The 14188-nt window shown below is 39.0% G+C and overlaps 1 protein-coding gene across 1 annotated transcript; it reads left to right on the top strand.

Moving 5' to 3' along the window:
• Window positions 1–6404: 6404 nt before the first annotated feature.
• LOC139645610 (leucine-rich repeat-containing protein 3-like) lies at window positions 6405–7193 on the top strand. The gene has a single exon (XM_071521380.1). The coding sequence runs from the start codon at window positions 6405–6407 to the stop codon at window positions 7191–7193; it is 789 nt and encodes a 262-aa protein (XP_071377481.1).
• Window positions 7194–14188: the final 6995 nt, after the last annotated feature.

Genomic DNA, 14188 nt, shown 5'->3' with positions numbered 1-14188 from the left:
TTCTTTGCAACACGTATGAAATCTTATCAAAATAGAATGCATAAAATAGAGCAGAGACTATAGGGCTAAATGAGCTAGTTCACTTTTACATATAACATTACTGAATGGCCCAACACACCACTCCTCCACTGGACCTCCATGATGGCACCAGCTGCGGCTGATGGGAAGTATGTGACGCAGCTGCAAAGCCTCTTTAGTAAATTTATGGTTGAAGTCAATATGCATGTGTTCGAAAGCTACATTTTACATCTGTGAGTTGATCTAATAGAATTTCCCAGATGAGCACAGCAAAATCTTGTCTGTTACAAAATATTATGTTATGCAACAATTATTTTGCAACCCATAATAAAAGTAGTTGCACATTGCAATGTGTCATGCCTCACTTTTTAATGATATAGTTGATCTCACTTTACTTTAAGCAATACGATGAGTTTATGGAGTTTACTGTTCATAGTAAATAATATGTTGACTCTTAAAATAGGTCATTGTTACTGTATGGCCAAACATTGTTTCAATTATAAACAGCTCATTGGTCACTGGCTGCATACCATCTTATTTCAAATGTGCCCTTGTCCAGCCTCAACTTAAAAACTACAATCAATTAGCAGACTCTATGAGCAGAAATTATTTATTTGAAAATTTTAATCTGGTTTCTGCTTTAAACATAGTACAGAGTCGGTTCTACTTAGAGTATGAATGTATCTTCTTCTGGCAGCAGCTGAATTGTGAATGTTCTGTTCAAGTTCTGTTTGACTCCGTTGATCACAGCATTGTAATTGATCGTCTCAGGGATTTTGTGGGAATTACTGAAAATGCTCTTAATTGGTTCATATCATATTCTCAGATTGACAGCCCTCTGTTGGTTTGAGTAATTCCATATCCCCTTCAGCATGGTCCAGCTGCGGAATACCTCAAGGTTCAATTCTGGGTCCTATTTTGTTCTCTATGTATATGCTCCCACTTGGACACACAGCTTGTAAAACCCTGAGATAGAAGCAGCCATGACACCCTGAAAGACTGTAGCTGACATTAAGTTGAATGTCTCAAAACTTTCTTCAACTCAGTAATGATGAATCTGAGGTTGTTATTTTTGGCCCACTTCTTGGCATCTGATATCAAACCAACTGCCAGAAATCTGGGAGTCATCTTTGATTCTGACCTGAATTTTGGGAAACAAGTCCACAGAGTTTTTCTTTTTTTTTGTTTTTAGAAAAATTTCTAAAATTAGGTCATTTCTGTCTTCTTCAGACATTTCATCTCATATTGATTATTGTAACTCCCTGTATTCTTGCATTAATCGGAAAACTCTTGTCTGCAGCTAGAAAGAAGCAGCCAGGCTTTTAACTAGAACTAAGACATGTGATCATATAGCTGCCATTTTAGCCAACTTACACTGGTTTCCAGTTGATTTTAGAATCAGTTTCAAGATTTTATGGAGTACTTTCAAAGCAGTAAATGCTTTAGTCCCAGATTATACTGGAGAACATTTATCTCCTTATAGTTTGACACAAAACTCTTTTGACTGCTCACAAATCCAAAGGTGATTGAGTATTTTCAATCAGGGCCCCTAAACTTTGGAACAACTTGCCTGAAGACATGCAGGTAGCAAACTATCTTTCTTCATTTAAGAAAAAACTCAAAACCCATCTGTACAATCATTCTTTTAACTGTTGACTTTTATGCATTTTTTTCATTTTTGTGTGCTGTTATGTGATGTATTTACTGTCTTTTTATTGTCACCATCTTCTCTTTGTAAAGTACTTTGTAAGTGAAGCTAAATTCATATGTACGCTTTGTATGTTCTCTGATACATGTATCTGATACTGGAATAAAAACTGTTTAGCTGGTCCACTGACAATATTGGGGAATGTACTCACTGTCTCTGTTGATTACAGGTTTGAGTCAAGTTTTGAGGAAGTAAACAAATCAAGTCAAATCAAGGCAATCCAATAGCAATCAAACCCAATTGTAGTCCCCTCTCTGTGCTTTTGTTCTGATATACTATACCTCTTTGATGTTTGAATAAAAAAAGATTTAGTTGGTACAATTGCCAGTGTAATTGAGTGGAAGGACTTGTGGTAATCTCTCCTGCGTTGAATTCAAGAGAGTGGTGAAGCGCCATATATAGCGCAATCTATCATGCTGGCTGACACAGGGCTTGTGGGTTTGGGACTGTGAAGGGACTGGACCCCACTGGTCCTCACTAGCACAAATGACACCTGGAACATTGGGGCCAGGTGACCTACATTTGGATCACATGGGGCGAGTGTGACGGAATTGAAGAGGCCAGTTAAACTCACTATTCTGAGCCCATATTGGCAGAAATCACCAAATTCTAACAGCTTTCCATCTGATAAGAAACAATTTTTAGGTCTGCGCTCTTCATCAGACAATAGACAATTTAAACCCAGCACCACAGGACCAGCACAAACATAACAATGTATGAAACCATGAATGAAATAACAGTGGATGGTATTTGACAATAACCAAAATGTGCACACAGTAGAATAGGAAAAGAAAAACAAAAACAGAAAATACATACATATTTGCATATATACAGGCAACACTTAAAGAAAGTGACTGTACATGCTGTTGGAGAATCCCCATAATGTCATGCAACCCCATTAAATCAGACCCATGATTGGTAAAGACAAAGCATACTAACTGTGGGTAGAGGCGCCTCCATACTGTGTTAATTTTGAGTTTCACTGAGCATACAATAAAACAAAACAAAAGAATAAATACATGTAAGGTCATATATTCAATACAAGCAACCAGACACACTAAATGATCTAGATTCAAAACTCTGAGGCTCTGTTTCATGTAAAGCCGATCCATTAAAGTCACATTTGAAGCATTCTAGTTTAGTATGGGAGTCTATGTGACTAATATGGGATGTGTGTTGACCCGGACTCATTACACCCTCCCTCTAGTTTCCGATTAATCTTAGTGAGCTTAAAACAATATCACTGTTGAAAGAATGAAGAAAAGTATAGATAATAAAAATAAAAATCCTGCATAACCCTATCTGGTACTGTCTCTGATGAAATTCCACTAATTGCTCAGTGAAACCCAAGTAATGACGGTGCACATATTTGCTGTTAGGAGATGCAGAGTTGCGTGGTCCAGGATTCTCTCGTTGAAATGCATTCAGTTAAAATAAAGAACAGACAAATCTGTGGATATAGCAGCATGGGGTAAAACATTTTTGTGCCCAATCAATCTACTTTATATGCAGTAAGAGAGAATGTGGAATTCTCTCCAGTCTCTAGTTTGAATGAGACAATAACCACCAAAATACAGAGCAGAGAGCTGAAGCCCTTACACAATGGAAAAGCTGTTTGACGGAACACTTAGGTTGATGAAAATAATCAATAAATCAGAGTTCAATAAGACATGGGCAAGGTCTTGAGGTACGCTATTTTACATCAGGGTGTGAACTCCCTCTTTCTCTCTCTCTACCATTCTCATATGTTGCTCTCTCTCTCCACCATTCTTACATTCTTATATGTTCCTCTCTCTCTCTCTCTCCCTCATTCTTATATGTTTCTCTCTCTCTCTCCACCATTCCTCTCTCTCTCTCTCTCTCTCTCTCTCTTTCTCCCTCCCATTCTTATATGTTGGATAAATATGTATTTCTTTCACTGGGTCTTTCTATTGCAGGTCATTCAGGTTAATCACTTTACATGTCTCATTTATTAAACACTGTAAAAAAAAAAAAAAGAATCTGCTTGTTTCCAATGCAGTCTCACTTGCTCTGGGATTTTCTTTCTTTTTCTAGAAACAAGGGTTTAATAGCTTGTACAAGGCAAAATAATGCAGATCACTCCTAGAATATAGATCTAGATTCAAGAAAAAAAAAAAATCTTGGATGGATTTTGGTTTTACTTGATTTAAAAAAAAAAAGATTCAGTACTATGTGACTTGTTAGGATGGATTTTTTTTTTCAGTGAGGAACATCGTTTCAGTTTTTCCTTTCTTTTCCTTTCCTTTTCTCGGGAGGAGAGGAGAGGAGATGAGACGGTGGGGGCGGGGGGGCAGGGCAGGGAGGGAGGAAGCAGGACAGACAGGCGGGGGAATTGGAGGACGAGGAAAGCTGCCAAGCGAACAGCAGTCCAATCCACGCGCAGCCGGACTCCTTCTGGCTCGCCTGGCCACGTGCGCGCAATTCGGAGAGAGAGAGCGCGCGTGATGAGTCGGACCGGTGCGGTTCCTTCAGACCGGGGCTGGAACCTCATCAACAAGTGAGACTGTCCTTTTTACAAGAAGACAAACAAACAAGCTACATTATTAGATATGAATTGTTTTTCTCGGAGATCCAATAACTTCCTGCGGTGCCATTTGGGAACTTTACCGTTTTATTCTTTCCTACATGGAGATACGGACGTGACTCAGTTGAACTAGATGAGGACTTTTTTTGTTTTTGTTTGTTTTATTATTTTTTTTATGAGAGGATAAGCTTTCCTCTAACGTTGCTACAGCTGGAATATGAGCAAAGAGAATAATTACTATATGGGCGATATCTCCATCTTGGTGCCACATCACCTTTGTTGCTTCTGCAGCCATCAGTTGGATGAAAAAAGTATTTCCAAATGAAAGTCTCTCCTGGTAGGTCTGCAAGTAAGTTCACATGAGTCGTTTTCTTGTAAATTGTATTAACAATTAGGTTCCCTATTTTCTGGCATAGATAGGTTATCATGTTTGCATTTGTGAGATGCTGATTCCACATATACCCCCCCCAAAAAAATAAATAAATAAATAAATAAATAAATAAATAAATAAATAATGATAAGAATGTTGACAAAAACACGCTATAAATAAAATAGGCTACGATAAATAAAACGCCGTGTTATTCCTCTGCATCTCTGCACTTGTGATTGATAGTTCAGTAGCCCAGTAGCCTTAATGCATCACTAACCTCACTAATTGAATTAGTCTTCCCCAAACATGATTATTGCGGCTACAGTTACACCTTTCCAGCTTGTGTTTTACCAAATGTTTCACAGAATGCATGTGTCCTACTGTGTTTGCTTCCTTAAATTTACTTCAAGACATTAAGAAGCATTTAGACGTTTATAGCTATAAAACTGAAATGCCTGTTTTCCGACAATATAATGGTAAAAAAAACATCTGCTGACGTGTGAGTGACCTAATTTCATTTAAACAATGACCACAGGAATACATTTTGGAAGCATCAACCCCGACAATCTACAGTAGGAGCGTGCATGTGCAAATGCAGTCGTGCCAGACAGACATACTGTATGTTTTAATTAAAATGTAGTGGTGTCATAATATCACTGCAGGGTGTTGTAGCTGCCCTTGTGTGTGTAGGTGCCACATCTTGTCCACACCTCCTGCTGAGTGTGTGTGTGTGTGTGTGTGTGTGTGTGTGTGTGTGGCCTTAAGTCATAAAGCCCTTGCCAAAGAAAGGGGAAAAAAAGAAAAAGAAAACGACGACACCAACTTCATGGAGCGATGACCTCGACCACAGTGAGGGGTGAGGTGTGTGATCGGTGCAGCCCACAAGAGGGTGCACAGCCCAAAATGATGATGCTCCTGCAGGACAGACGGAGTAATTTTAGAGCCTGCAGCTATTCTAGTCATGTATCTGTGAATGAAAGGCAGTGGTCTTGGAGATGAGGGGGGCTGTGCAGAAAAGCCTTTCCTCATTATTTGAGTCAAGGGGAGATAAATTCTTATTGTTTCTTTCCAGCTACGAAAGAGTGTAATTATTATTTATATGCACTGCAGCGCTCTATAGCATCAGAGATGAATTTCATTTTAATGTTTATAGTACACACAACTAAATTACGCTTTTTCTAATTCAATGACATAATGCTTGCCGATGACCCATGAGTGTGTCTGCCGGATTATGAGATTTCCTTTAAGTGAAATGGATTTTCCTCAATAATCGCATTATGCATTTTGTAAACATTGTGGGAGTAGAATTTACTGTGTTCAATTTGGGAAAACAAAGGCAATACTGCCTATGCACTCAGAAAGTTACTTTGCTCAGCACGAGTCACTGTCTGGTCAAGTGTGACTGAACACGCTGTTGCTACTGTTATTCCCTGGCTCATTGAAGATCTAATGATTCATTTCTCAATAAGAGTAACATTATGGTTTTTTTTTGTCTCTTTCAGTGCACACCATGGTTGATACGACTGTTGCTCAGCCCAGCTCCTAACTTGCTGACGCTCCCACCTTCCCCACAATAAACCTGAGATTCCTCCCTGGAATATGCTCATTGAGCCCCATTTGTGTCTAAGCTCTTTTGAAATCTGTTTCAAAGGACTATATGAAACTCCCACAAATCAATTTTGAGGGATTACCTCAAGAAGCCTTTAGGGTCGTCTAAAGAACCTGATAAATTTGGCATTTTGAAAAGCCACGATGATGCTGCCATGACCACTGATATGCCCAGGAAATCCCCTATCTTTGACGCCTCTGCCCTCGTCTGGGGCTTCTTCTTTGGAATATTGTTTGCAAGTGCACCAGTGATGGCTTGTCCCAAAAGCTGTCACTGTATGGAGAAGAGTGGCTTGACTGTGGTCCAATGTATGTCCCGCAACTTGGAGAAGATCCCGTCAGATCTTCCGCGAGACACTGTTGTCCTACTTCTGGCATCCAACCACATCACCAAGATCCCCAACCAGGCCTTCAAAGAACTCCACCGCCTCCAGGAGTTGGACCTGTCTAACAATGACATCGAGGAGGTGGACGTCGGAGCCTTCCAAGGTGTTTCTGATAGCCTCCGGGTCCTGGACCTCTCAAACAACCGCATCCAAAGTGTCCCCAAAGAGGCGTTTGCCCGTCTTCAAGCAAAGATCAGCCTCTCGAACAACCCCTGGCACTGTGAGTGTACGCTGCAGGAGGTGCTGAGGGAGCTGCGGCTCGACCCGGAGACGGTGAACGAGGTGAGCTGCCACACAGCGGTGCAGGAGGAATACGCGGGGAAGCCGGTAATCCAGGTGCTGGACTCAGGGATCAACTTCTGCAACTTTCACCACAAGACCACCGACGTGGCCATGTTCGTCACCATGTTCGGATGGTTCACCATGGTGATTGCGTACGTCATCTACTACGTGAGACATAATCAGGAGGATGCCAGGAGGCACCTGGAGTACCTCAAGTCCCTGCCCAGCAGCTCTCAGATCAGCAAGGACTTTGACACAATCAGCACTGTCCTCTAGCAGGGCCTTCTGTGGCTTAGGAGGTGTGTGTGTGTGTGTATGTGTGTCAGTACATGTGTGAGTAAATGTGTGTTTATGTAACAAATGACTGAAAAGCTGTTGTAAGGAATAGTCAGCTACTTTTTTGAGCAATTTATTTGAGGGATATATTTTTTTTTTTTCAACCTTGGCTCCATTCCTGGTGTCTTTTGTATGCTAGTTATTGTTCCATTATTTTATCAATTGACTTAATAGCAACACTGGCTATATATCACTGCCATTCACCATTCGATACAATCTGACAGGGCAACAATGATAGCACAAAATAAGCAAAATAGATATTTTTGAAAATCACCTGCATTTAAAACAATGGAACTTTTCCTTGAGAGATGATAGATTTAGTCTGAAGAGATAAATTGTCCCACTCTTATAGTATGATTGAATTTGTAGTCTGGGGTGAGTGAGGAGGACAATTGTTTTTCCCCAATTACTTTGTATAGGTTAATTTATGTTCACGTCACACTGTCAAGTCAAGTTACAAGTCAAGTTTTATTTATAGCCTAATATCACACAGCATGCCTCAAAGGGCTTCACAGAGCAAAAGGTAAAAGCAGTGGTCATGTAGACCATTGAGTACAAACAAACGCAATTAAATGCACATTCAATTAATAAGAAAATGAACACAATAAAATGTAGAATGAATACGAAAGACAGTAACATCATATCAGTGGGTCATTGTCGCATGGCCAATTAGACTTGGTCATACGTCAAAGAAAACAGGTACAGGATTTAAGCCTGCTTTTAAAAGAGCAAGGAGATCAAGATGGAGTGTATTCTATGACATATCTGCTATTAGGCCATGGTGTTAACATTCATTTTGCATAACACTGTATCATCATCCGCGCCCCTGCCTCTAATATGCCTTTCACACCGAACTAGTGACCCAGGAAATACACAGATCGCACATCAGTTAGACAGGTTCCACCTGGGTGAGGGTTTGAGACCCGGTCACACTCTGCTTTGCTTGGTACAGCATACAGCTTAACCTGTGCTGCTCAAGCTCTGGAGTGTCATGTCATCTGCCGAGACAGAATGTAAACATCTCTGCTTTTGATGACTTTATAAGGTGAATTGTCCGGGATCAGCCTACCAGAATATCCCCGGTTTGTGTGTGTGATTGGGGTATAAGGGTGAAAACATCAGCAGCGATTTAAAACAAAGGTGAAAGTTGGTTTTCCACAGATTGGCTATAACTGCAGCATGTCATATCTATAAATTCACTGCACTTCTGTAGGTTTTAAAAACTCATCATTTTCTGAGTATGCAGCATTTGTAGTGTACAGCTATATTGAATGGCACCCTTTAGATTTGCCAAGTATAAAATTATAAAACAGGGATGCCATTACATTTCTGCCACCTGCAAACCATAAACAGCAGTGAACCACAAAATAGCTGAATCAACATGCCACAGCCATATTGATTTGAATGTAACACAGTTTGTTTGGACTCAAATTCAACATTACCTTTGGGGGTGATGAATGGAAGTCAATTTGCTCGTCAGGAGTTGTTTGTGTCCAAGTGCCTATTCTCTGGGACTTCTACACCATAGCACTGTGCATTGGGCTGGACGATTGTGTGTCAAGTCCCCTCCCTGTCCACCCTTGCCATTTCAGAACTCAAATTCAAAGGTGAGAGGTGGATGCTTCGTACTGCTCTGTGGCAGGCTGGACCTCAGCAGTATAACTTATGCCTCTCCAATCTTAGTCCTTTGTGGGTTTGGGACTGGAGGCCAGACCTGAGTCAAAAAAGTTTTAGCCTAATTCACCAGATGGGCGGGTTTTCCCCAAACAGGACAAGAGCAAGTGCCAGAAGACAATTGCAGAAAAGTATTTGAAATTCAATTTTTATGTAGTTTTCTGTGATTGATAACATACCTGTCACTACTGTCCTCATTCGGTAAACCCCACTCATCTAGTTGTCCAAGCAGGTTAAAATAAACGCAAAGAATTATTTGCAACTACTACTTGACCTAGGTAGGGACTAGTTTATAATTTTGCATAATGTGCATCTGACAAAATTGTCTTTTAAACTAGGTTTCTTTGTTATAGAGTGTCTACCTGTGCAGTTTAGATGTGTCATCATGATGTTTGTGCTGGTCAATGTGTGTACAACTTTTACAACCTTGAGGAATGTTCATGTCATCTGTGTTGTTCATTTGTAAAGAATGTCTGTGGCTAAACGTAGAAGTGTTTTGGTGTCTTTAAGCAGCTGTGAGTGGTCAGTTTCTTTTTCAGTTATAAAAGCATTAGTCAGAAACACTGAGCTGTGTATTTCTGTGAGGGAAATGAAAGGGCTTCAAGGATTCTGTTTGTGATAATCCTGTCACATATCAATTTTCCTATCTGTACTAGTCATTACTATGTGTTTGATTTGTTTTCTTTTCAGTTCAATGGACACCTTACCAGCATTTAAAAAATAAAGATTATTTTCCAGGACAATTCATTACTACCTCATATTTCTGTTTTGACTCCAAATACATGGGCAGAATATTTTCTGAAGAAATCAGGCTTTTTAATTCACAAAAATGTTTGCAGTCTTTTTCTTTCTTATTTCCCCTCTCTATTATTTCTCTTATTTCCCCTCTCTCCCCATCTATTAATTTTCACATGAGGTATTGCAGGTCAAAAAAAAAAGAAAATCGGACCACTTGAGGCGATGCATCAATGACATGCCTTTGATAGTAGATACATTTTCAGTTCCTGTGGATGTAAAATGTTGTCACTGAGCCAGAGCAATATTTGATAAAAGAAAGAAATATTCCCTTCTGGAAGGGGAACAAACGGCAATGGAACCAAGCAATGCACACAAAAAAAAAAAAGAATAAAAGGAATTTCATTTGTTTTCCTGGCTTGACCTGCTGTGGTAGGATTTTGACTCATTGCTTTGTTGTGATGAGGTTTCATGATGGAACACAGTGCGCCGGCATTGTCATGATAAATAATGGATTTTTAATCTTGCGAGCAATTGCACCTCACACTGCTGGGTGTCCAAAGAAACCTGTTCCCTTGGGAGCGGGTGTTAGGCAAGCTTTCAGGTTACCCAGCCCAGAGTTTGAGTATGTAGTGCCAAGATCGATAAAAGACTCATTACTGAGAGAAACTTTCGACTGCAGCACCCAAGTTTTAAGGGCCGCTGTCATTAAAGCTCCCCAACAAAGCAATTCTTTGAATTGGTGTTTTGTTTACGTTGACTTGGGTTTTGCTGAATATCACAATATCAATATCTAATTGTTAGTTTTGTTAACTATTCTGAAACATTATTCCTAGCACAAATCTATCTATCTATCTATCTATCTATCTATCTATCTATCTATCTATCTATCTTCCTTCACTCAGTTCATGATTCAGCTGTAATAGACCGTACAGGATAAAATCAACTTCAGTCAACCTGAGCTACATGTCCTATATAGCTACATCACTGCAATTATATTCAAATGTTACAGTGACATCCCATACCCGCCTGTGGTAAGTCACCCTGCTGTCTGATGTTTCCCTCTGCTGCCCACTGGAACGATGATGAAAATGATTCAAGCCTCCTCACAGTAGCAGCCGTCAACGTGCCTTTGAGCAATGCACCGTATCCCCAACTACTCCACTGAACTACAGCAAAGTTACCCCCAAGAAAAATATACTTTTGTTAACTAAAGTTAGAAAAAGTAAGATAAGATAAGATAAGATAAAACTTTATTGTTCGTTGCATCGCATGCTCCAACAATCATCAACACTTTAGGAGCACACATGAGTCGCCAGCTGAGCAGCGCCACGTCACGTGCTTCAAAAGTGAAGCAGGCGTAGTTAAAGTAGTTAAAACTCTGGAAACACGCATATCATATTATATGACAAATGTAGTGTTTTATAATACAAAATAGCATGACTGGAAAAGATACTACTGATTAGTTCAGCAGCGAGCTTATTGCAGTGGTGCAGGCTGGATACAGTGCAAGTGCTTTGTCTTTTGTCTTTGTTTGTACGCGTCAGGATGAAAGAAAAAAGGACAAGGGGTCAAATTAGGTTTAACCAAGACATGAAAGGCAGGCAGAGATCAAATAAATAAATAAAAAGGATAAAATAAATGCAATTCCCTTCTTTTCTTTTGTAGGCATAAATGCAGCACTGCATTAGCTGCATTAGTAAGTTACGCCTCAAAATGACAAAGCAAGTAATAAACTACTAAAAACAGATGAACATAGTTGAACATGTAGTTGAAAATAGAGTTAAACACCGAGAAAATATTCGCCAACGCTGGTGAAAAAAAAAAAAATCATGAACATTTTAGCTGGAAATGTCATCAGAAATTAGATGGAAGAAGATGTTTTTTGGATAGAAAAAAATGATAAGCAGTGACTCAACAAAAGTGCCCATTCTATTTTTTTCTCCTATTGATGCAATCTACAGAAGTTGACTGGCTGTACTTAATCAATCATCCAAATTGATTTCCATCTGAAATGTTGCACAAGTAAACATTCTAAGTGAAAGCTTGACCGACAGTAGTTATTAATGCCATTATGCGTCATCCATTGTATTTTTTGTCTTCAACACTCTCCCTAATTATTCGCTTGGCATCTACTCCCCCCATTTCCATCATAATCTGCTTTTATGGAAGCATTGTCTTTATGATGGAGAGCAGAAACGTTTGTTATCATCTGGTGATTAGCATGAAGAACGACGCACTCGGTGGGAATGTGACCCATTCGTTCGCCTTCCTGTGATTGTTCATCCTGGCTGTTGGCCCTTTGCACCATCTGTTCATCAAAATATCATTAACACTTTAATTAAAGACCCTGGCTCTTTTTATGAGGAAGACAAGGGAAAGCGGATGTCATTTCCCCTTTGTTCGGAAGCCCTTGAGCTTAGTGGCCAATCATCCGCCACCTTTCCCTGACCCAATATGATATAAGTCTTTAGAACTGAGCTCACTTTACATTATGCAAATCGTTCCATACTCTTCTGTGCTTTTTGGGAATACTTACTCAAACAAATGGTATACCTTGATGTACCAAGGAACTGACATACAACACAATAGCTTTATTGGCGGAGCCATCTGGGGCTAAAACACAAAAAATCCTTAAATGTGCATTTTGATGTGTCCATTATTTTCCACTTGGCCTTGGTGAATGAGTTCAAAGTGTTTTATTTCAGTTATGTACCAAATTTAAGTTAAGGATTAATTTATCTAAATATATCACTGTCAAATTACTTGTGATAATGACCATTGGTGAAATGTCTATCATCTGCTATACACTACATATACTATACCTATACCATCTCACACATGCTGCCTAGGTATAACCCAGCTGCTTTTGTAGTATAATTTACTAACTGACTGGAAGGTTTATTTCTACATAAAAAGCCTTACTTTTGACAAAAGCCTTCATACCAAAATAAATATGTACAGATTTCTTGATGCCCATAGATCCCCAAACAATTCCTTATCTGACTGTCAACTGTTTCCTCCCCATCAGTTAACCTGAAGAGAGTTACTTATTTGCTTTTTGAGTGACTATAACACTTGTGATTAGATACCAGGACGTCATGGGTTGGAATGCTGCTGTTTCCCCATTCCTATTCTACCTATTGCTTCATTACCTATGCAGTCTAGGTTTAGACCAATATTGACCCTTGGATATCGGCCAATCATTGCCATCCACCTCCACTAAGATATGGATGTGATGCAGTTTGTTTGATTACATATATGGGAAGCCCTTGACCTGATTTAATTCTCATGCATCATTTTGATGGATTTCACACAAATATGTATCAATATGTAATTAGTGTTAATATTAGTATTAGTCTGAGTTTCAACAAAGAGTTTTAGTGCTCCATGGTCTAAATGCTGTATCAGAGGATTCCACCCTGCCATAAATATAACTCAGGGCGAAACACTGAATAGCTGTAATTTGTTTTTATTTTATGACATGGCAATGGCCAAAATTCAACATATTGAATATTAGCACAAAATATTGGCCATCAGCAATCCCATCAACTCACACTAAAAGTATTGTTTTTTTTTCACTGAACATCTGCCAGGAGTGATTAGCATTTCTTGCAGGACAGAAATGTAATGGACTAAAGGATGTAGATGTGTAAGTATGTTTTGTGAGTGCTACAGCAGGTTTTGTTGTGCAAAGAGAATCTGTTCTGATGGTTTTCATGCATGAGAGATGCCCATTCTACCTGGAGCAGACACTAAAAGAACACTCAACATGATATAATTAAGATTGATAACCATATTGTACAGTAACTCCTTTCCATAGAAATGATTGATTTGCAATATACACCTGCAAAGACAGTACATTCATTACAAAGGGGAGTCATGCGATCAAATTAGAACGATATTAAGGAATTCATGTATGAAATCTGTTGGATTTGAAAATTAATCTGACCAGTTTACTGATTCAGTTAATAATTTGAGGGAATTAGTCACAACTTCATGCTCAAATGCTTAAGAAACCTCCATCAACGAAGCATTGCTTTTTCTCCATATTCATGAAAGGAAAGGAGCATGATAATTTCATTTTGATCCCCAACTAATTTATCATTTCATCTGTTGGCATCAAAATGAAAATGGCATTTTTCTGTGTTGAAATTGATTGACTTGAGCTTTTGATACACGTACTAAGACTATGTGCTATTTTGTTTTATGTTTATATTGTCTCTAAACATTGGAGGAACTAAGGATTGGATTTTGAGTTATCATCAAATATTATGAATGTTGTTTTTCCTGCTGCCTCCCCTATGCAGTGAATCCTGCCCAAAATGTATGCATATTAAGACTAAGAAATTCCCAGTTAAGAGAAGATTTTTTCATCCAGTAAAATGCAAACATGTGCTCATTTAAGTCAAGGATAGACTTAAAAAAAATTCACACATAAAAGAATGCATTGTCTTCAACTTAAAAAAAAAAAAAAAAACAGTTTCCAAACTGACATTTTTGTAACCTGACATCACCTCAATTCT

Source organism: Centroberyx affinis, unplaced genomic scaffold, assembly GCF_046629955.1.
Source record: "Centroberyx affinis isolate AG114_WGS23_722 - 3 ecotype Tasmania unplaced genomic scaffold, CSIRO-AGI_Caff_v1 ptg000886l_1, whole genome shotgun sequence".
NCBI lineage: Eukaryota > Metazoa > Chordata > Actinopteri > Beryciformes > Berycidae > Centroberyx > Centroberyx affinis.
Note: the sequence above shows the minus strand (reverse complement) of the source record. Positions and strands in the feature narration are given on the sequence as shown.